The following is a 22,427-nucleotide window of genomic DNA, read 5'->3' as shown; positions in this document are numbered from 1 at the left end:
CAGAAGTCTGCCTGAAAGCCTGCGGAGGAAATAGGACGTCCTCCTACCCTGTTTACTTTTTTCATACAGGGAAGTGCCACAGAAGGGAGTGGGCTTCAGCCCCTTCGAGCTTCTGTATGGGCACCCTGTACGCGGACCTCTTAACCTGGTGAGAGACGGATGGGAAAGAACTCCCAGAAAGCTCCCCCAGGATGTGGTGAGCTACATGCTGGCCTTCCGGAGCCAAATGGCTAAGTTGTGGAAGCAAGCTTCTGACAACTTGGAAGCCAGCCAAGCAGTGATGAAGGCGTGGTATGACCACAACGCTCACCCGGTGGGGTTGGAGCCTGGCCAGAAGGTGTGGGTGATCGAACCAGGAGAGCTTAGTGCCCTCCAGGATCGCTGGTCAGGACCCTTTGAGGTGTTGGAAAAGAAGGGTAAGGCTACCTACTTGGTGGACCTGAAGACCCCTCGTCAGCCCCTGCGGGTGCTGCATGCCAACCGCCTCAAACCCCACCACGAGAGGCCCGAAGTCATCTTGATGATGGTGACTGACGGAGGAGAGGACGTGGAAAGCGAGCCTCTCCCTGATCTGTTTGCGTCTCAGGAAAAGGATGGGTCGGTGGAGGGAGTGATTCTCTCCCCATCTCTAACTCCTGAACAGCAGGAGGACTGTCGCCAGGCCCTGGGGCAGTACTCTGCGTTGTTCTCCCTTGTCCCGGGTAGGACTCACCTGTGCGTCCATGACGTGGACACAGGAGACAGCCCACCTGTGAAGTCCAAGATCTACCGGATGTCAGACAAGGTGAAGGCCAGCATTCATAGTGAAGTCACTAAGATGCTGGAGCTAGGAGTGATTGAACCTTCTAGCAGCCCCTGGTCCAGTCCGGTGGTGTTAGTACCGAAAGCTGCACCACCGGGTGCCCAACCAGAACTGAGGTTCTGTGTGGACTACCGGGGACTGAATTCAGTGACAAAGACTGATGCACATCCGATCCCTAGGGCGGATGAATTGATTGACCGGCTGGGAGCTGCCCAATATCTAAGTACCTTTGACCTTACCTCTGGGTACTGGCAGATTCTTTGACTGATGGAGCAAAGGAAAGGTCAGCCTTCTCCACGCCCAATGGCCACTACCAGTTCTGTGTGATGCCCTTTGGGCTCAAGAACGCACCTGCCACGTTTCAGCGCCTGGTAAACCAGATCCTCACCGGGATGGAGAGTTTCTCTGCTGCTTATCTGGATGACATAGCCGTCTTCAGTAGCAGCTGGGAGGATCACTTGCGTCACCTGCAAGCTGTTCTCCAGGCCCTGAGACAAGCTGGATTGACGATCAAGGCCAGCAAGTGCCAGATCGGGCAGGGGTCGGTAGTGTACCTTGGACACTTGGTGGGTAGGGGAACGGTGCAACCCCTCCAGGCGAAGATCGAGGCCATCATGGCCTGGGAACCCCCCAAGACACAGACTGAGGTCCGAGCATTTTTGGGCCTCACGGGATACTATCGCCGCTTCGTGAAGGGGTACGGTACCATCGTAGCCCCTCTCACGGAGCTCACGTCCAAGAAACAACCTCGACGGGTAGTCTGGACGGAGGCTTGTCAGCAAGCCTTTGAGAAATTGAAGAAAGCCATGTGCGAGGCCCCGGTCTTAAGGGCCCCAGACTTTTCCAAGAAGTTCATTGTCCAGACAGATGCATCAGAACATGGCATTGGGGCAGTGTTATCGCAACTCAACGAAGAGGGTCTGGATCAACCCGTGGTCTTCCTATCCAGGAGACTACTTCCCAGGGAACAGAAGTGGAGTGCAATAGAGCGTGAAGCCTTTGCAGTGGTATGGGCTCTGAAGAAGTTGCGGCCATACCTGTTTGGCTCGCACTTCCTGGTTCAGACCGACCACAGACCCCTTCGTTGGCTGATGCAAATGAAGGGGGAGAATCCCAAGTTGTTGAGGTGGTCTATTTCCCTACAGGGGATGGACTTTCAGGTGGAACATCGGCCTGGAGTGGACCACGCCAATGCAGACGGTCTCTCAAGGTATTTCCGCCTTAGTGATGAGAACTCCCAAGGGGTTGGGTAGCTCTCCCCACTTTCAGCTGGGGGGGACGCGTGTTAGACCTGTCAGCCCTTTGGGTGGTCCCTCCTCATCATTATTTATTTTGTCCCACTTTTGCCTCAAACCCAGTTTGAATTTTTCCTTTTTGGGAACCACCAGACTTTTTAGTGTTGCTGCAGATTCAGGGAGCCATTTTAGCTACCCCTGAAACTTCTGTCTGAGGGCCTGGAGCACAAAATGGTGGCCACCTGTGACATCACCAGCATCCACTGGAACCTACCAGCACCTTCCAGAACATTCCAGGAGATTCCAGAACTCTGTGACAGTTGGAGACCGTTTAGAATGTTGGGAGGATAAGAGAGGCAGTTGGCAGTTGAAGCTGGCAGTTGGCACCTGACTGGTGAAGAGAGAGGAGCACAACAGTGAAGGAGGAAGGAGTGAAGCAGCAGGGGTGGAAACTTGTGCCTGGAGTGGGGTCCATAAACCCACCCTTGATACTTGTCCCTACTGATGGATCCCAGCCTATAGCCCTGTGTGGGAAGAAGACAGAAGAAACTTATCCTAAGGACCTGGACAGCAGGAACAGGCCTTAGAACCAAGAAAACAGCAAGATTCTGACCTGAGAACTGGTTTCCCTGGAGTCCGGCGTCGAGTAGCCTGACGACCTGGAGCCCGAGGTGGAGAAGCGGCGCTGACTGAAGTAGCAGACGTCGTACCCGGAGCCGCCAGAGGTCGTGAGAGGGCGCCGACGGAGGTCGTGAGGAATACCAGAGGTCGAGGAGGAAGTGAACCGAGGTCGAGCGAGCGGCGTCATCGGAGGAGTGAAGTCCGCCCTCCGGAGTCGTCGGAGACCGAGGTAGAGGAGCACCGGAGGTCGGGAGTGAGGATCGCACTCCGGAGTCGCCCGGAGCCTGTGAGGAGGAGCACCGGAGGTCGGGGGTGAGGATCGCACCCCGGAGTCGCCGGAAGTCGACATCGAGGCCAGGCCGGCCGACGTCATCGGAGCCGAGAGCGCCATCGGACCGGAGCCGCCCGAAGTCGACATCGTGAAGAGACTGCCCGACGCCGTCGAATCGGAGGTCGAGATCGAACCGAGGCCACCGACATCGGACCGGAACCGCCTGCCGGCGTCGTCAAAGAACTGACATTGTGCCGAGGCCGCCGAGACCGAACCGGAACCGCCTCACGGCGTCGACACGACTCCAGCGGCGTCGGAACATCAGAAAAAGGGCAGTAAGTGGAGTAGAGGGCGCCTAAGGCCCTGTGGAGACCTGAGAGACTGCTCTAAGGGGCTAGGGAGGTGCTGAAACCAACCTGACTGTGCAAGGGGTGAACTGGGACTAACCTAGAGAGGTTGTGTGGAGAGAGAAAGCCAGGGCACTGGTATTTCCCCCCTTTGATCTACCTCAGATTAGGCCTCAGCCTTGTCCCAGCCAGGGAGTAGCCCCCCTCAAGCCTTCCACAACCCTACAAGCTGTGCCTGGGCCATATCAGCCCTTAAGAATTGAAGTGTCATCTGATTATATGAGGGTTGCGGTATACTTTTAATTATTTATTGGGGATACTGTATTTCTTGAGTTTTTACCTATTTATCGCTGCACTATATTTATAGGTCCACAGGACTTGTTGGTGTACAATATTTATTGGTACAGTATTTATTGCCTCAAAGTATTTAATTGTCTGTATATATTGCACTTGTATTTATGCCCTGTTATTTATGATCACCCCTATTTATTTCATCAAACAGCCAATATTTATTTGACCTGCACTAATTGAAACTTGTATTTTGTGATTGACCTATGTATTTTTCCAATCAGCAACTAAGAGAAAAAGATAAAGAAAGAATATTTTCATAATTTTTACGGTGTAGAGTCGTTTTTGGAACGGATGCACGCATGGTTATTGTATGGGTATATTGTATGCTTAGCACTGCGCCTGTTTCCTGACCACTCGAGCCAAGCTACCACAGTGTGTTCGGGGAGTCCACCACCACCCTGCGGAGTGGGAGTGGGCTGTTTCCAACACCTCTTCTGGCGCAAGTTCGGCTGGATTTCGGTCTGTTGCAACAGTCTATAGCAAGTAAATGTGCAACAATAAAATCATGGTAAAAAACATAGATAAATCGTACCAGCTTACTAGATAACACCCTCTGGTGAGCCCTAGAAGATGATCCTCAATCAGCCTACAGCGATTACCTGAAATTGTTATTGAAGGCAACAAACACGACAGACCTTTGGAAAGAGAATCTCACTTTTCCGGTATTCCGCAAACTAATGAATAAAGCCGCAAAAAAGCACTCACTTACTGAAGACAAAAACAGATTAAGCAATCTTGCGCACGCCTGGATGGTGTTACAATCATATACCGCACTACAACTGGCAGCATATTGGAGTACAACATTTTACCCATATTAAAAAAGGAAGCTATTGGCCATTTGAATTGCATATGTTCCTTTTTAAAATCAATTAGTATCTTATTGTTGAAAAAAGCTTTAAATGTTACGGGTATACGTTCTTGCAGATCAGCGATAGTAAAATGATTCGATCCAACTGACTCTCACCTTCATTGCAAAGCAATGAAATTCTTGATTTTATATGAAAAAGGAATTAGATCCGAACACCTGACTGATTAAAACTACGTTATTAAGAGTTACTGCTGTTCTAATTTATACATGATTTATAAATGAGCTTGTAATTAAAAAATAGAGCATTATTAGCACTGTGGCACTTTATGCCAAAAATTGCACAATTTGTTTTTTTAGCTCTTTTCAGGTGAGGTCGTTTATTATCAGCATAACTAGCCTCCATATGATACTACTGTCGTATTTTAGGATGCTGTTGATTAACAAGGTTCAAACATGAACTTGTGTACGATGAAATTCATAATGCTTCATTATGTATTACAGTTTTTATTGGAATATTGTTATAGTTTCTATTAACTTAAACAAACAAAAAATAAAGCAAGGTTACCATGCCAGACAAACCGCATGCTTATCTGCAACCAGAGTTTGACCACAATTACACCTAAGCACCTCAAATGATCCTTTAGTAACGCTTTTTCTGATAAATATGAATCACCACACAGACTCTTCATTAAAGTATTTACAGGAAGCAGATTGCATCAGATTTATTTTCAGCTATTTCTCTCTCCGGTGCAAAGTGGTGCAGATCTAACAGTTATCCCAGGAAAATACATCTGGCCCATCAAGGCACCTCCAGTGCTGTGTTATCAGTTCCAACTAATTTGTAGAGCTTTACATAGGCTTGGACAAAGACGATAGAATCAACAATTATAAAGATTGAAAGAAATGCTGCTTAAGAATTGACACTTGCTGGAAAGGGAGATGAGAAGGTGATGAATCTGAATAAAGATTTGTGTACATCACACAGTATATCCAAAGACAAGTAACTTGTTCTGCAAATGGATGCTTCTTTACACAGATCCATCAATAAAGATCTTCTTGGCAGTTTAGCACATGGATTATGGTGATAGACAAACGGCCAATTGAATTTAAAAATGTAAATGTTTTGCTAAACTATTCTACTGAATTCAGCCTTAACATGAACAAAATCAAGACAGTGATGTTTTGTGAACAAGTAAGACAAAGTCCAAATCACTTGTCAATTCTTTCTTTGTACCGAAATGACAAATGAACAGTTGGCCATCACCTGTCCAGGCCCTACTTGTTTTCTCCAGAAAGAACCTGGAGGCACTTCTGTATTATACGTGATGGCATTTCTCCTTCCCTTAGGAATGTTGTGGCAAGACAGAATATAAGTATGACTCACTTGCGCAAAATGAATTTCTGGAATAAACTTTAGGAGGAGGTAATGTTGGGGTCTTAAAACAACCTTGTTAGTGTAGCAGAGCAAGCTTGCAATTCCCAAACCAAGTGTTGCAAATACCATAGATATAACTATTAAAAGGGTGCATCCTTCAAGGAACCTAGTAGTACCCAGAGGAGAATCGTGCTATCTATTTTCAAATAAGCCCCTTTCAATTTTAAGTGCAAAATATCTATTGCTTCCGCAATGATCGAGTTGGCTAACGAGATCAATGGTAGGCGACTTATCCATAACCCTGAAACCCGAGTGGTGCTTGTGGAATTAACAGCAAATGATAAATTACCATACAATTGATGTGGGTTTTCACTACCACTTGCAAAAGGCATATCAAATAGGTAGGACTGTTCACTGACCAAGAACCTTGTGGCATGAGCCCAAGAATGCCTCCTAACTACTGCTTTGCCTCCATTCACTTTAGCAGTGCTTCCAGTATCCACAGTAGTATGCATACTCTTCTTAGAGACACCTATTACATCCTTGAAAAGCAGTTGAAAAAAGGCTCTCCTATGCTGTGGAAACTAGAAATCTTATTGTTCCAAAGTCCACAATTTTAAGAGCGCATGTGAATAAGGAGTCAGTCAGAGCTGGTGTTCCAAAAGTAAAACCTTACCACTCACTGTATTCAGTTTTTTATTCGAGGCTGAAGATACCTGATCCACTAAGATTTTTGGTGCAGATTTGAATTTATGGAATTTGGTTTGAAGAAGCAGATTTTTGCCTCACAGTTTACCGCCTACTGACTGCAGCGAAATACAGAGGTTTTCCCCACAATATTATATAGGTGCATGCTAATCCCTCAATTATGGGCAACTGAGACTAGCTACGTAATCATTTGATGAAGCGATGACTTTACTTCTGTTGCCTTTGGTGGTTCTTCTAAAACTTCTTTTTTTTTTTTTTTTTTACTACTGCTTAAAAAAAATAAAAAATTATTCAGAAGGCACACCTGATGGTGTAGCAAACTGTACTTCAAGAGATGTATTAAAGCAAACACCATTTTAAAGATCCAGGTGCAAGACTTGATCACGGCTGTCCAGTTGAACAGGTTTCCTTGCTGCAGTACTACAAGGCAGAATGGGGTCCTGGTTCCTGTGCCAAGAGGTTCTGCGCCTCTGGAACTGGCTGAGTCTGCAGGGCATCTCTTTTGTCATGAACCACCTGGTAGGATCCTTGAAGGGCCATTGTAGACTAACTCAGCCGGCAATGCCTAGAAGATCACGAATAACAGTAACACCAGAGGTGACATAGGACGTCTTCCAGCAATGGGGAGAAATCTGGCCATCAGCACCTTTTACAGAAGTAGAAACAGTTATACATGCAAGGCCCCCCATGAGTGCCTGGGGTACTTTGTGGTAATAGATTAGAACAAAATAAATTAACATTGGCAGTTAACCAATGTCATAAATTATATTTTGACCACCTTTGAAAGTGGCGATAAACAAGGCAGGTTCAAATCGGCTTTTAACTCATTAAAGAGACATCAAGGCTGAAGTGACATTATCACTGTGGTGCCCAACTCCTCCTTCGCCCCTTCACATGGTGTAGATCAGGTCGCTCAGGATAGACATGCATTATTTAACTAATGTTGGGTGGTACCACAGAGAAACAAGTGTCAGAAGATGGCTGGGAGACAGCACGGCATAAGCTGCTTCGTACTTTACCGGCCGTGAGTTACAGCCAGAAGATAGCACACCGCCAGGGTCTAAGGGCATGTATCTCCAGGATCCAAACGTGGTCACACATCCCCCAGCGGCTCCAGGTGAAAACTAACAAGGGAGTGAAAGGAGGTGGGGTGAAAGGAGTGGGAGAGAGGCCCTGCCAGCTGCACTCACCACGAATTTCCTTCCCTATGTCCTCAAGTGGATCCTGCTGCCAGAGGTATGGGGTTGATGGGGGAACTTAAGTAACGTGGGAGTGTGTTGAAAAATCTCCAGTTGATGCCACAGGGATCACAGATTTGCTGAATGCTGCCCGCCTCCATCAATAACGCTTGTTCCTACATGTCTTTCCATTGCAGCCACAGTTTTCTTCCTCTGAAAATACCGACAGTACCGAAAAATGGAAGTATGCATGTGCAGGTGTTAGGGTTGTATGCAACGCTCACTGACTGTGTATGTAGGGGTACAACAGCTCTCAAAAACCTGACTGATATGTTATCAAGTCCTATTTGGAAACTAAGAACAATAGCTAATTTGCGGCAGCCACAATAAACAAACATTGGCAAATTGTCAATAAAACCTTTACAAAAAACATTCAGTGATGTAACTCCTTTAATTAGTGATGATTTATAAATAACAGCTCTTCCAACTGCTCCATGCAATTATTGTTTGTGAAGGAGATAAGACTAAATCACAAGCCAACCAAGCATTCAAATGATAGGCAACAACAGCGATCCAGTGTCACAGCAAATTTAGAAAAAGTAGATGGAAACTTAATCCCCATCTAACCGGGAAACCAAAGTAGGCAAAATAAATAGCTGGTATTTAAATTTAAAATGAATTTATAAAAAATAAAAAACTTTGAACTCGCTCCGTCACCAAAGAGAAATAAACTATTTTCAAGTGGATGTGAACAATGTGCACAGGTGTTGTGCAGTCAGCCAATGGGTAATGTGAGCTGACCTGTTGCCCCTTGCTGTATGCGGAGGTGGGTGGAAGCAAAATGTGAATTACAGTTTAAACCGACTAATGGATGGTGCCTGTTGACAAAAAGCCCCTTTATGTATGTATAATATGTAATAATTTTTCGGGAAAACAACAGAGGGGCGAGCCAACTCAAGCTGTCTCAAAGGCCAGACCTAAATAAACACTGAGGACAGAGAAGGGGGGTATGCTGCACATCTTTCATGGTAAAGCAAAATGTGTAGTTACTTTGTTCAGTCACATAATCCTCCACACACCACCAGAATCAACAGAATCTGGCAGCTGAATGACGCAACAGGAGACGCCAGGGCGGGACATGTGCTTTAACGCTGAGTCACGGCACTTTCGGGTAGTCTGTTCCATGCTGCGGGCGCGCAGAGGCTGAAGGCTCTTCACTTTGTGTACATAAAGTGGGAACGCCACAGGTGTGTACAGCTGAATCAGATAGGAAATGGACACAAGCAGCAAATTCTAGTGAAGCGGGCGAGGCACATTAGGCTGCAGTCTTAGCGGAACTGCAAGCCAGGAATTAATAGCCGACACATGTGAAATTCAACCTCTGAGCAAACATGAGAAGTTACACACGTAGTAACCTCCATGATCTGAATTCATTAACCTCCTTCAGATACCAATGTTTGGGCATTTCTGCATTCTGTGGCAGGACTGGAAACGGTGGCTAAATTCAATAGGCTTCATGCCAGGGTCCTCCTAGCACAACATAGCCACATGCCGGTGGCTTCAAACCTCTTTAACATTCATGCTATCGTGATATTTACCCTTAGAAGAGGTGTGGCACAGCGGCCATGGCAACTGACGCCGGAACCCGGAGGCTCACGGTTCGATCCCCGGTGCCGGCGGCAGGTCAGCCCAGCACCATGCATCTGTAAAGCCACAGATGCCCCTTTAGCACTGATGTAATAGAAAAGTGAACTCTCAGAAATCCTCTTTTGTCTTGGGCTTTGCATTCACCTGGAAGTAGCCTTTGCTATATAGCTGTCAAGGGTATGACCATCAAAAGGTGACAAATGCAGGCCCGCCTGTTCCATATGGGTCGGACCACAGATTAACAATGCCTGAGGAGCTGTCGACTGCAGGGCACCATGATGCATACACTGTGGGAAAGTCCGAAAATTGGGGCCTACTGGAAACTGTGGTTGATAGAGTATCAAATCTTTTGGGACTACGCAGTGGGCTCACACCACAAATAGTCTCACTAGACATCTAGGGCGAACAAACCCTGGACCACTATGCCCTATTATTTTGCAACCTGGCACTGATGGAGGCTCGTAGGGATATACTGAAGTACTGGTGGACGCTACCTCTGCTTCCATATGGGAGTGAGAGGAAGGCATGGGTTGGTGTATGGGGGCAGAAAAGCTAATGTACCAGGCAAGAGACTGCCCATGCAAATTCGAGAGGATCTGGGGTCCCTGGAAAGAAGTGTGAGAAGAGGGAGAGTGAGGAAAAGCAAGAGGTACATAGCTAATGGAGGGTGGAGCGGGCATGAGCCACAAGTTAAACTGTTGGGTTTTTGATCGCGCTGCACACAATGAAAAGTAAAAGACTCCGATTGCTGCATTGGTATCATATTCCGGCCTAGGCACCAGGAAGACCTATGTAATAACTGCCATATGTTTCGCTCACATATCCTCAACAGTTGAAGGGTATGTTATACTGATTGTTTTTCTCAGCGAAAACCGAATAAAGTTGACCAATGGATCCTCTCGCTTTCTTTACACAGGTGTGCTTTCCAAACAGAATTTGAGAGCCCTGGAATCATCCAGGTTGAGTTCTCTCAACAGAGGACACCCTAGGTCTTTGTTAAAAGAAAAAATATCTCACGATTAAGATTAAATTCTGTCAAAAGCTTATAGATCATTACTATTTTTCCTTTTTGGAAAGCCCAAGATGCATCTTTTGAAAAGAGTTTGAGGCTCACCAATCCTTCATGCCTATCTTGTAATGACTAAGATGGCTGAGATCAATGGCAATCGGTCAACGTCACAAGGTGCCAGAGGTTCAAATCGTTTGAGCAATTAAAGAAACTTGCCTACACTGACATTGGCGTGTGCAGCAGAATTCCGAAGAGGAGAACGCACACTGAGAAGGTCAAGCTGCCTTCTAATTGCCTCCCATTTCAGAGAGTAAAAAGGCTCTAGCCAGAGTAAGGAAGAAAGCAACAGCTCAGAGTAAAATGTGTCCAGGAGTCTACTAAAATGAAGTGTGAGTTGATTGGAGTTAATATGACTGTTAAGTCATCTAAGGAAGTTTGTAAAGTATTCAAGTGATTGTTTAAAGTCAAGTGGAATAGCTGATTGAAGCCTTCTAATCTTATATTGAAGCATACGGTCTGCTTTTCAAATAGTGGACAACAGCTTTGTTTGATTCTCACAAATCCAGGTGTGCATATCCTAGGTTCTCAGAAGCCAGTCTTTCACATTAAGCAACGGTCAGTAGGGATGGTAAACTGGTCCTCCATGTTGAAGCATGATATCCACAACCGGTAAAAGCTACAGAAGTTGTCATTAGAAAGCAGAACCAGGTACAAAAATAAATTCTCTTATCCACAATGGTTCAATGTTAATCATCTCCGAGCTGTTCAAAGGGAACTTAAAGAGGGGCCTGTGGATGAGAGGAGTTGGCGGAAGACCGGAAATGTCCCTGACCTTTTAAAATGGAAAGCATTTGATAGGGGATCCCTTTCTGCTCCCAGGAAGAAGGCAAAACGGGATCACTGGTGTTTGTCCAGTGTTGCAAGCAGTCTCGAGGAAATCCAAACTTGCCAAAGATAAACTGAAAGGTCACCTAATTTAGTAGCCTTTCACAAGTTGCATGCTACTAGGGGCGTTTGCCTGCAGACATTTCCTCCACCAAGTAGGTCATGAGGATGATGTCAGTTTGTAGAACAGTTTTTAACTGCTGAACAGCAAACTGGAATGGGAATATGACTGTCCATGACTCCCTGGCCTGGTCTTTGTGTTGTTTGTTAGGAAAAAGATCATTTACACCAAAGATAAGTATATTAATTCTGCCCCAAGAACATCCCTTTAACCTACAGATGGTTATGAAGAATGGAATCTCCTCAGCCAACCACTGTAAAGGATTTAAGATCCAGACATTGAAATCCAGAGCAGTATGGAACTGAATGCGGAAATGACTGAACTCTGGAGTAGGTTTATTATGCCTGGGTCTGAATATTTTAAACAGTAGAGCTGGATTGAGCGAAGTAGAGTTCCACTTCTCAAAAACATTAGAAATGAGAATCGGGTCATCATTTATTTAAGAGAGTCTTTCATAAAATGAATGCATTTTCACATTGCTCAGGCACTGTTTCCAAGCTCTACCAACAGTGCGGAGGTGAATGTTGGTGGTTTGGAAGAAACCCTGAGAACTAAGAATGGAAAAGTAGATCAAATAGTGATCTGTCCAAATAAGTAAAGCACAGGACTGAAAGGATGCAAGGGAGAAAGAACTCACAATACTATCCAACGTATGGCTTCGTGCATAGGTGCTTTAATCAGGTTGTGCCATTCAAGTGTGTGAAGAAAATAGTAACATTTAATGGCATCCTTATCTGTGAGGTTCTCTAAATGAACATTTAAATGTCCAAGATAATGCAGATTTGAGCTTAGACGACATGTGGATAAAGCATCCAAAAGAGAGCTGATAAACTCTTTTGTAGGACCCAAGGGGTCAGTGAACTAAAATAGTTTTAAAAGAGCATTTGGCCGACATTTTAAAAGTGAGTGCTAACATTGATCTGTCACTCTCTGGAGCTTGTGAAAACTTTCCTAATCTAAAGGCAAAACTATTTACATTGTCATTGCTTGTTCCCATACTCTTGCTCTATTTCTGATGTAAATACGAAACATCCAAGAAAATAGAAATGAGAAACATCCAAGAAGAGGCCTATCATGGGTTGCTGGATAGAAGAATGAGAAGCACTTAAATCTCTCAGTAAATTATGAGATTCTGGCACACCAAAGCAAGAGCACTAGAATACAGTGCAGCAATAAATATATCAGATGAGAATAAAGTAAGCCTGTACCACAATACCACCAAATTGATAGACTGGGTACTTTTCACCAAGAGGCACTTGCTGGTGAACGCAGATGGAAGGTTTACTCACAAAGTGGGGCAGTTGAAGGACTCTGGCATGGTAAAGGTCAGGTTTATTATACAAGTAGTACTAGAGCAATTGAAATGCACTTTCTATGCAAGTTATTTGTTATAGAGCTTTAGTTATTGTAGTTCTTCTCATGTAAACCGAAATGTTCACATTTGAAAACTTGTCAAAGTGGGTCCAACCTACCTTTTCATTACACAAAGTGGTCAAAATTCCTTTCTTTGAATGTCCCAAAAAGTATGAGCAGACATGGCACCTCAAACAAAGTAGTTAGAGGGGGTATCTGAAAAATGAGAGGCCTCGTATCATAAAAACTAGCAATCACGCCGTGTGGTCCCTTTCCACAGAGCTGCCTCAGTACTTGCATTTGGCTTCCCACGAATGGGCGAAGGCAAGATGCTATGATAAGCCTGTTGAAGATCAAGCATGAATCCATACACTATAGACATGAAATTACCATGAGTTGTATCTGAAGTCTACTCAGCAATAGCAATGCTCATATGGCTGACTACTTTGCCAATGTTCTTCTTATGAGCTGCCAGTGCAGACAGTGTATGTTTGTTTTCTTATGTATCCAATTATATTACATTACACAGATTTACAATTTAGGGCACTGGGAGATTGGTGAAGAGATGGGTGGAAGATAGCTTAGGAAAAGAAAGAAATTGTAATGCTGTCTTAAGCGCTGAGGCTACTTACAGTGTCATCTTTTAATCTTCGAGCCACAGGAAAAGCCCATGCAGGAGTACTCTGTTTATCCTCTACTTTTCAACACTGCATTGGACCCATTGCTTGGAAACACAGTTAAGCAACAAACACTTCATGTTTCAGAACCGTACTGCCTACAGTGCATTCATTAACTCATGGAATTGCCTAGTTCATGTATGCATTTCATATAGGCCCATTACTTCAGAAATTGGTCTGCAATTCTATGCTTGTTTTATGGGCAGACAAAAAAATGAGTTAATGGTTGCAGCCCAGAAACATGCTGGCATTTCATATGGATATGCTGTTTTGCTAGTGATAAAACTTTGCGAGCATTTGAAGCCACTTTTACAGCACATGAATCCACTTTATATAGTATGAGATGGAAATATTTTACCATATGACATGCTTCCAAGGGCATGCAACATTACTAGTTGAGCATACGGTTCCACTTCCAGGGCATACTACTGCACCTGTTTATACTACTGCACAGCTATTTATGTTTTTTTCTCAATCACATTTCAAACTCATTCAATCATTCTTCCAGTCACTCATCAATTCAAGGTTTAAGACTATCAATAGCAAACCCATTGTTTAACAAACGTATCTATTGATTTATCCGCTCAGTCACAAATCAACTCAATAACCCATTGAACTACTTTCTCAAATACTGCTGCAAAAGCCAACAGTGTTTACTTTCTCTCAAATTAGCAGATACAGTACTAAAGGGACCATCATACCTGCAAAGGAGATTCATTCCCACATTACACGTAGGCAAACAGTGAACTTGGAAATAATAACCCTAAAACCAACATGGCATCAGTGCCAGATTAAAATGGTTGCTTTCTCTTCTAAAACTGTCATGGGAGAGAGCCCAAAATGTCAAAAGAAACCATGCTGGAAAGTGATAGCTGGACAACTGAAAGTTAAATAGATCGGATATTCTACAGCATCTGGTGCATAATTTTACACGGATGCTTGTTTTAAGAATTAACAAAATAGAGAGACTAACTCCAGGAGAAAGTGCTTTTCACGTCATATCACTAATATCTTAATAAAAAAATGGAGAAGAAAATCTACTCTCTGCGTTTAGCGACCACTGTCCGAGTTGCATTTCCATTAGCACCACTTCCTGAACTGTGTATCTACAAATGGAACAGTGTGTGTTGACCTCTCAATGTTGAACTATGTTTAGTAATGTAATCGCGATGTAGCAGCTATGCACAACATTATGTAAAAGGCTTTCTTACCACTGCTTGGTGATATCGAACATCATGACTACTCCATTGCAGTTCTTGTAGACATCAAGAAACTCTGCGTCAAGCGCCATCTCGCCATCAGGCTAGGAATGAAAAGCAGAGGATCCCATAAATACCATCCCTTGCTTGCAGAACAGCAATTATACAAACGTCTGTCTGGCCAATCTTACACAGTGTCGCAAACATTTGATGAATTGCTGAGGATTGCTGAGAAAAGCTTCCATGCGGCAATTCGAGATCTCATATGCTGATGGGGATGCAAGAGATATGATCGGACAAAGACTACTTTGGAAACTAGCACTTTAAGAGACATGTTGGTAGGGTGCTACAGCACTGGTATATGGAATACTATTGTTGAGCTACTGTTGCCTTCAGAGCAGTGGAGTCACACATCCTGCGACAAAGTGAGTCAACATGACATTTAAAATCCCAGTTATGTTCACGGACATTTAACAAGCCAACGCATCTCACAGGTCAGACACCATCAGAAACCATGGTCTCATATAGCCCTTTAAAAATCCACTTACCTCCTGAGGCTCATTCTCCAGTTTCAGCCCTTCTCCGCGTTTTTTGCATTTACCTGAAAAACAATTGAGAGCTGTATACATCTTTCCATGATCTGAATATAATAATTCATGCTCATTTACAACACAACTATATTCCATGACCTCAGGGGGGATGAGTTCTTGTGAAGTTCAATCTAAAGAGTATAATCGCCACTGTCAACCGCTGTACTACAACAATGGCCATTCAGAAAGGAATATGTTCATCAGGTTCTTCAGAAATGTATTCTAATTCGATCTCAGCATCTGATGGCTGTCATGGACATGGCTTCCAATTACAATCCAGCGTTCAAGGCTGGGAGCCCAAGTAGGAGGAGATTGCGGTGCACTGATTCAAAAGAAAAGTCGAGCCACTATTCTTGTAATGAACGCTGTGACAGGGCTCGTCTTTTAGGTCTTCTATTTATCATATTCTGGCTTGCAAACTCTTTTATCTCTTTCTTGTTCGCATCATGTATGCCACCTATCTACCTGCTATATGGTCGTTGTTTATATTATGGTCGCTGCCATGTTAAAATGGACACTTACAGCGGCGGCTAAAATGTTGCCATGTGAATTGAAATGACGCTTTCATCCCCATGCTTATTTTGTCATATCGGAGTTTTAGTGTTGACAAACTAATAAATGTGAGATACAATTGGTATTGGGCAGAGGTCCTGCTGGTTTATTGCAAACCAGTCCCAACTGGGGATTGTTCCGAGAGCGATGCAGAGAAGAGGCCTTCAGCTTGGCAATGCTCATCATTCCCAGGCAAGGGCTAGGATAGAGAATAGCGAAACAGCTATTTCTCGCTAATGAAGTTATGTTGGGTGATCCATCTTAAGAAACTAGATTGATAGGCTTGTTATTTAATACTTTATAAACCTTTTAGCATGGCGCTTAGGAGTACAGATAAGGAGTTAGGATGCTAGGAATGTACTAACCGTGTTAGTACTGTTCATATTGTACTCGCCATATAACGAATTGCTGCATTTTTTTCTCATTCTGTGTGGTTACCGCTCATATTTCAAACACTGGACTTGGGTTTTTGAAAATAAACATTTTAAAGTTTTACTGCGTGTTCTTCAGTGCTACCCCGAGAGTGTTATTCCTAAATGAAAACCGGTTTGGAGTTTCGCTCGGCTCTTGAACTCATCCATAGGGACTAATCATGACCAGTAAACATCACTGCACAGTACTGTACTGTGCAGTGGGTTGGGGTTGGGGTTGTGGTCCAACTAGATGTCTAACTCGTGTTGTTGCACTGAACTAAGACTTTGCACCAGAGGGTTAGAAATGCGCCCTATGGCTCTGCGGGACCACCCGGGATCGTGACATTCTAAGGCTGAGCACTCCAAAGAAGCACTGATATCCCTAATGGTCCTATGCAGCATGTGACTCATAGCTCATCATTAGATTATTTAACCGTGTTATTTATAAGATTTCAATCACTGTTGAAGGGAAATCAGCAAGATAAACACCATTACAGTTCCACATTTATCACAAATGTTTACCCAAGAGGATATAGAAAACACATATCATACATAATATAACCAGCCATCTCTTCTTCACGTCAGACCAACTGGCGAGCGCCAGGATTATACATCATTTCCCATCTGCGTGCCGAGGCACCAGTGCAGTGGTCTTCAGACTTCTTAATGTTGTCCTCCCCCTCCCCCCTGTTAAAAAGGAAAATCAATTTTTCACAATTTTTCTGTTAAATTGTTAATTTTTAAATGTGTCTAAACATTTTTAAACTTTACAGGGAAGTCCCGTTACCCCTTTTACACACACTCACAGTCAGGATATAAATGTCAAAAGATGATAGTGAGGCCCATCACAAAGTGGCTTACCGTCGCTCATTTGTTATCACTTAAAATAAAGCATGATACTTCTCTTATCCAAAGCCTGGTGCCCCCCCTGATATCACTTAAGGTTACCCCGGGGGGCGGGGGGGGGGCCCCAGTTTGAAGACCTCTTCTCTAGGGGATGAGGAGGAAATGTCACACAGTTGCGATTTTCGTAGCAATTCCAACACGTATGTTCAAAATGTGCATCACAAATTTTAAACTCGGTCATGCAGGACAGCTGATAATTCCTCCATCCTGTGTATGTTCCTAATCTTGCTCCACCACATATCTAATGGCAGGCGGTCGGCTTGTAGCAAACCAGAGCCATTGCAAGACTGGCTGCCAATAGTAAATGTGAAATCCATTTCAAAGCTGGGGTACCCAGCGGACAGATGCCGTTTACCCCCAGGTCGCCGAGTAGCATCGTTCGGGGCTGCAGGGGCGGTGTGATCCGGCTATAGTTCTAATATGAAATACCATTTCTTTCCAATGTATCTGGGCATACACACAAGTCCACCACATATGGAACAGGGTACCCCTTTCACTACAATGTTTACAGTATATTGCATGGTTACCAATCATGCATGCAACCAACTCCTTCCTTATTATTAACATTATGCATGCCACATGATGAAGAGAGGACACATACCGTTTCACATCAGTGCCAACAATTTGCTATGGCTGCCGAACAAGATGTGCTTCTAGTGCCTCTCAGAAGTACAGTAAGTTGTAGGGCTTTTGAACTTGGCGTTTGGATGCTCCACCCCTGGCGAGTGGGTACACAGACACACTCACACACACGCGCTTTAACAAGCATGAGCAAGAAACCGAACTCTTCACACACTGCTGGAACGATTAGTGTTCGAGTCATACTGCAATGCACAGGCACAGGTCCTATGCGCTTGTGGAAGCTACTGGAAAGCAAAGATTGCGGTGATATTTAGTGAATCTTTCACTTGAGTGTCCCCAAGAAAGGAGAAGAGTTCGGATGCGCACAAGCAGAACAAATAGTGGAGATTTCGCCATGCGGTGAAAATTTCGAATTCAGCCTCAATAACAAATATTAGATTAAGAGATAACTCCATAATTAGAAAGAATGGTCTTAGGGTATTAAGTTGCTTGTAACTCTGTAGGACAAAAGCAAGTATACTGCACCAGTCACGGAGCCAAGCTTGGCCAGAAAGTAAATGTGTTCACCCAGACCTTAGGCTAAAATCATTTACAAACTCATAGGGACTTGCTCATTCTGGGGCCGGGTAATGGTATGTTATTTTTTTAAGAGATATGACATTGATAAAGAGCAGCCTGTGCTATGTTCATGCCACACTCAGGCCCCCAATGCATGCCCACTAGACTTTGTGTAGGTGACACCGGTATTAACAGTAACCTGGCACCCACAGAGAGGATGGAGAGAAGTTGGCGATACTGGCAGAGCTCTAAACACACCGGAGACAGACTGTAATAACCTTGCCTTGCACTCAGATATGGATGTTTTCAAATATTACCAACTACTCGGGAAAAAAAAAACTATTAAGCAGAGAAACCTTGAGAGGAGACAGCACAGCTGCAAGTGAGGGATAGGAGAAGCTTGAGGTAACCCTACATATAAATACCAACAAACAAAATGTATCAAACTGGTTGAACCGAGGCCCAAATCACGAAGATAATGCATCTTTATCCATTCTTGCTATGGTCAAAGACAGGGGCTCAATCGCAGCTGTTGTGTCTGCACTCCAAAAATAAAGGTTGTGGTAAGGTATTGCATCACAGACTTTAGCTTACATATATCAACTCTCAATTTTACAGCGTTGTACATGCTGCCATGATGTTAGCTTGGGAGATAGCTCAGCGAGTTAATCACTCACTACTGATCTCTACTATGACCTGCGAGTTTTAGGTTTGTATCCTGGCACGCTGGCGTTTCCTCCTTTCGCTGTAAATAAACTGTGTACTATTACACTGTTTAACAGAACGCCTGTTACTTGCAGTATTATAAAACAGTAATGTATTAAACGCATTATACAAACCATTACCAAATTCCATGAAACACAATAGACAGTCAAATGTCAATTTAGTTCGTATATTTCTAGTGGGGTATGTATATATGCATTCTAAATATTATTTAGGTTAACTGGGGCTTGCATTTGACACACATGGCAGAGATTAACAGCTTTCATGTCCTTAATTCTATTTACCAGATGCACACTTTAGGGCTGATATCGTTAAGATTGTGGCAACTTGCTTCTGCTCTACTACAGCGATCTCTCAAAGAACATAATCCGATTTAGTTCACAATTAATTGAAAACTTCGTCAAAAGAATCCGCAAACCACGGTACCTCTGAGAACAGAGTATGGATGTCAGGCCAGTTCTGCGGTGTCCATCAAACTCAAGGGTAACTGGCAAACCACTGTACCAAGTATTGTCTGTTGTCGCTGCATCCCCTGCAGCCAGATATTGAGGCCCCCAATGAACTGTCAAGCACCCCGTTTGGGTTTTGACTTTCAGTGGTAGAGGAATCGAAGTGTCCCGGCTTTACTCTTGGTCGGATAAAAGATTAAAACAGGTAACAAAAATGTAACATACAGTAGTTATTGTACACTGTTATTGCTTTCAGAAAAATATACCATTTTAAGTCTTGAAAAAAGTCCTAAAAAATCGGGCCTTTAAACTCTCCACCGTAATCTTTTTTTAAACATTATTGAGTAGTGGTCGAGGGGGTGGGGGAGGGGTAGAGAGCGGGCACACTGGTAGTCTAAGTGGGGCAGCAAAAGCGCCTGGCTGGTTTGTGAGAGCGAAGGACAGAACACAAGGTTTGTCACAATCGTACACAGTTCCTGCGCACTCGTCACTGCACCCGTCTCTCAGCAGCAACAAAGATTGCAGCCGAACCTGTTGAGGGTATTGGCTGTGGTAAAAGGAGATGGCCCTGGCTGCAGCTGGGTAAATCTTGGAGCCGGACTCTTAGGTCACAAGGATTAAGAGCCTCTCCGCATTACACAGAAGGACATGTAGGTTCTACACCAGGTTTCGCTAGGGAAGTCAGACGCAGGGAGAGCCAGAAATGGAAAAGCCTATAAGTCAGGTCTCGCCATTGGGGCTTACTGGCTTTAGCAGTGGCTTTAGCCATGCTGGACAGCATTGCGGATGCTCTGCAGTATTGTTAAAAGAAGAGGGGGAAAAGCCTATGGTGAGTATTTTGTAGGCTTACACATCAAGCATCTGTGCACCTGTGAACTCATGCGTGCGTAAATTTTTCTTTTTGTTTATAGATCCAAGTTGGATCATTAGACAAAAGAATGACCTATGGGGCTAGGGGGCTGTTGGTTGGTGGCTGCTTACGAGCAGGCCACAAGGATGAGGGACCAAATCTCCTAGAGGTAGGCTCAGGGCAAAGGGGGATTCAAGTTAGCACACAAGGTGCGCCCACAGTGGCAAAGGGGTGGCTGGGTGCAGGGTGCTGGATCGACGTAGCGAGCCCTGCTGGTTTCAATGGTGAAGCTCTGGTCAGAGTAGAGGATGTAGCCTTACGGCTGGATCGGTCTACCTCGAAGCTGGGAAACCGGGTTCGAGTCTTGGCAACGACACTCAACATCCTGTGATTCTGGGCAAATCACTTAATCTCCTTGTGCCTAACAAAAATGAGTGGGGCCATCTGTAACGAAACTGGTGCTCATGTTAAGCGCTCCGATACCTGATGTCTCGGGTCTAGTTTGCGCTATATAAAACTCTAAACATTTTTTTTTTTTAAAGGGCAGGGGAAGCAACACATGGGTGTGGGTGGGGCAAAGCAACATCACATTTGGTTGCACTGCGCTCATCACTTGCATAACATACACAGCTCTTCATCTTGGGTTTTAGTAGCCCGTAGCTAGGGACAACATAAAAAAAACATCCCAGAGCTCCTCCCTCACAGTGAGGGGGTTGTAGCCCTCGGCTGTACTAGGAGTTACAGCCAGGAGGAGATCCCAGATGATGAAGCATGTCACTTCGGTGAGTGATGGGATTCCGTCCTTTAGTTAGGACTCCCGGTGTAGGCGAAGTCTCTGGTGCAATGTAGGCACTTATGCTACCATAGTTTTAGGTGGCGTTTCTAGACCCGCGGACTTTATGGTTTTGTGTATGTAGACTTGGGGATAAAGTCTGTGCTGGTCTCTAAACTTTCTTCGGGCCCTCCCATCCAGGTTTGTATTTTTGATGTATATATTTAGCCTTGTATGTCAGAGAATAGCCAACCAAACACACTGTATGGGGTTATGCTGATTGATGTTAAATATCCCACACCTCTCTATTGGGGTCAGCCAGTCTTGCATATGCCACGATCATAGCTTGACCGTACCTTTTCTCCTCAAAGGAGCAAGGACCGGACACCATTTTCACTGAGAAGGATTTGGCAAAACCATCTGCCTCAATGAGGCAGAGGCCCCAGAGAGGAAGGTGGAGCCTCTCATAGCCTTGGTTCACAGTGGAAAAGAGGCTGTAATACATTCCCAGCATTATGATAGACAGTGTGCCCACTTTGGGATGCATGCCAAAGAGGAACGAGTCATAGAACAATAGGTCAGCATGTACCAACAGCTAATCTTGTAACAGCCTTGTGATAGGGAAGATATTCACTACTGATGAAACTGTCCCATTTTGAGTAAACCCCTTTAGAAAATAAACTGAGAACTGTGCTACAGAGCAGCATAGAAATCACATGATGCAGCTATTAAGGGTCTTGGCATGTTTTTCTGTCAAGAGGAACTGTGACAAGTCAACCAAAATCAAATCACAAAATGAGAAGAAGATAGCACAAAACAAGCTTACCAGGGACTTAAGATCTTACAGAGGATCGAAAAAACTGGTACTCGCTCAACCTCCTGGTAGAGGTAGAACTGCCTGGAAACATTTCTCAAGTAAGTACGTTTATTTCAAAGTTTGAGATTGGCACAGGAGGTTTCTTCAGGAGGATTGCCTGAACCACACTGTGATCCCACTGAACTTCAGGATCCCTCATAAGGGAGCACATTTGCAGGACTTCATTAAAATATTATTAGAGACAAAAAAGGTGCCTGTTGAGTTTTTTTGTACACCCTGCTGCTACAGGCACATCATTTAAGTGTTATTTTGCAAACTGCCCAGTGGAGGCTTATGCTGCTGCACACCAGGGGCACCCAAAAGAAGAAAAAAATAACAGGAGTTAGAATAGTAATTTAGCTGATACTACTTAGTACCATAATGCTGTATAAACAATCTTGCATTAGTCAGAAATTCAAACAAACACGGTAACAACAGCTTGAGGTTGTATTCAGTACAGTTAATTTAAAATGTATTGACACATTTGAAAACCAATGAAGTAACTTCATTTACTGGGCTTTTGCTAGTGGCACTGCGTTAATGTAATGTTACATGATTTAAAGATAACAGACTTCAGGAATGTACATAG

The 22,427-nt window shown here is 44.2% G+C and overlaps 1 protein-coding gene across 3 annotated transcripts in view; it reads right to left on the bottom strand.

The window, feature by feature from the left end:
• RABL6 (RAB, member RAS oncogene family like 6) overlaps positions 1–22,427 on the bottom strand; it is a 374,256-nt gene that overhangs the window by 237,341 nt on the left and 114,488 nt on the right. For all 3 annotated transcript variants that reach the window (XR_014963001.1, XM_085610983.1, XM_085610992.1), the window contains exons 4-5: positions 15,136–15,188; positions 14,600–14,691 (exon numbers count right to left, since the gene is read on the bottom strand). Coding sequence is in view for 2 of the 3 variants with exons in the window: in XM_085610983.1 (XP_085467109.1) it covers positions 14,600–14,691; positions 15,136–15,188 (145 nt within the window). In the remaining variant the exon portion in view is untranslated. The remainder of the gene's footprint in view (positions 1–14,599; positions 14,692–15,135; positions 15,189–22,427) is intronic.

This window comes from Triturus cristatus, chromosome 1_2 (genome assembly GCF_964204655.1).
Source record: "Triturus cristatus chromosome 1_2, aTriCri1.1, whole genome shotgun sequence".
Taxonomy (NCBI): Eukaryota; Metazoa; Chordata; class Amphibia; order Caudata; family Salamandridae; genus Triturus; species Triturus cristatus.
This window is presented reverse-complemented; position numbering and strand designations above follow the sequence as displayed.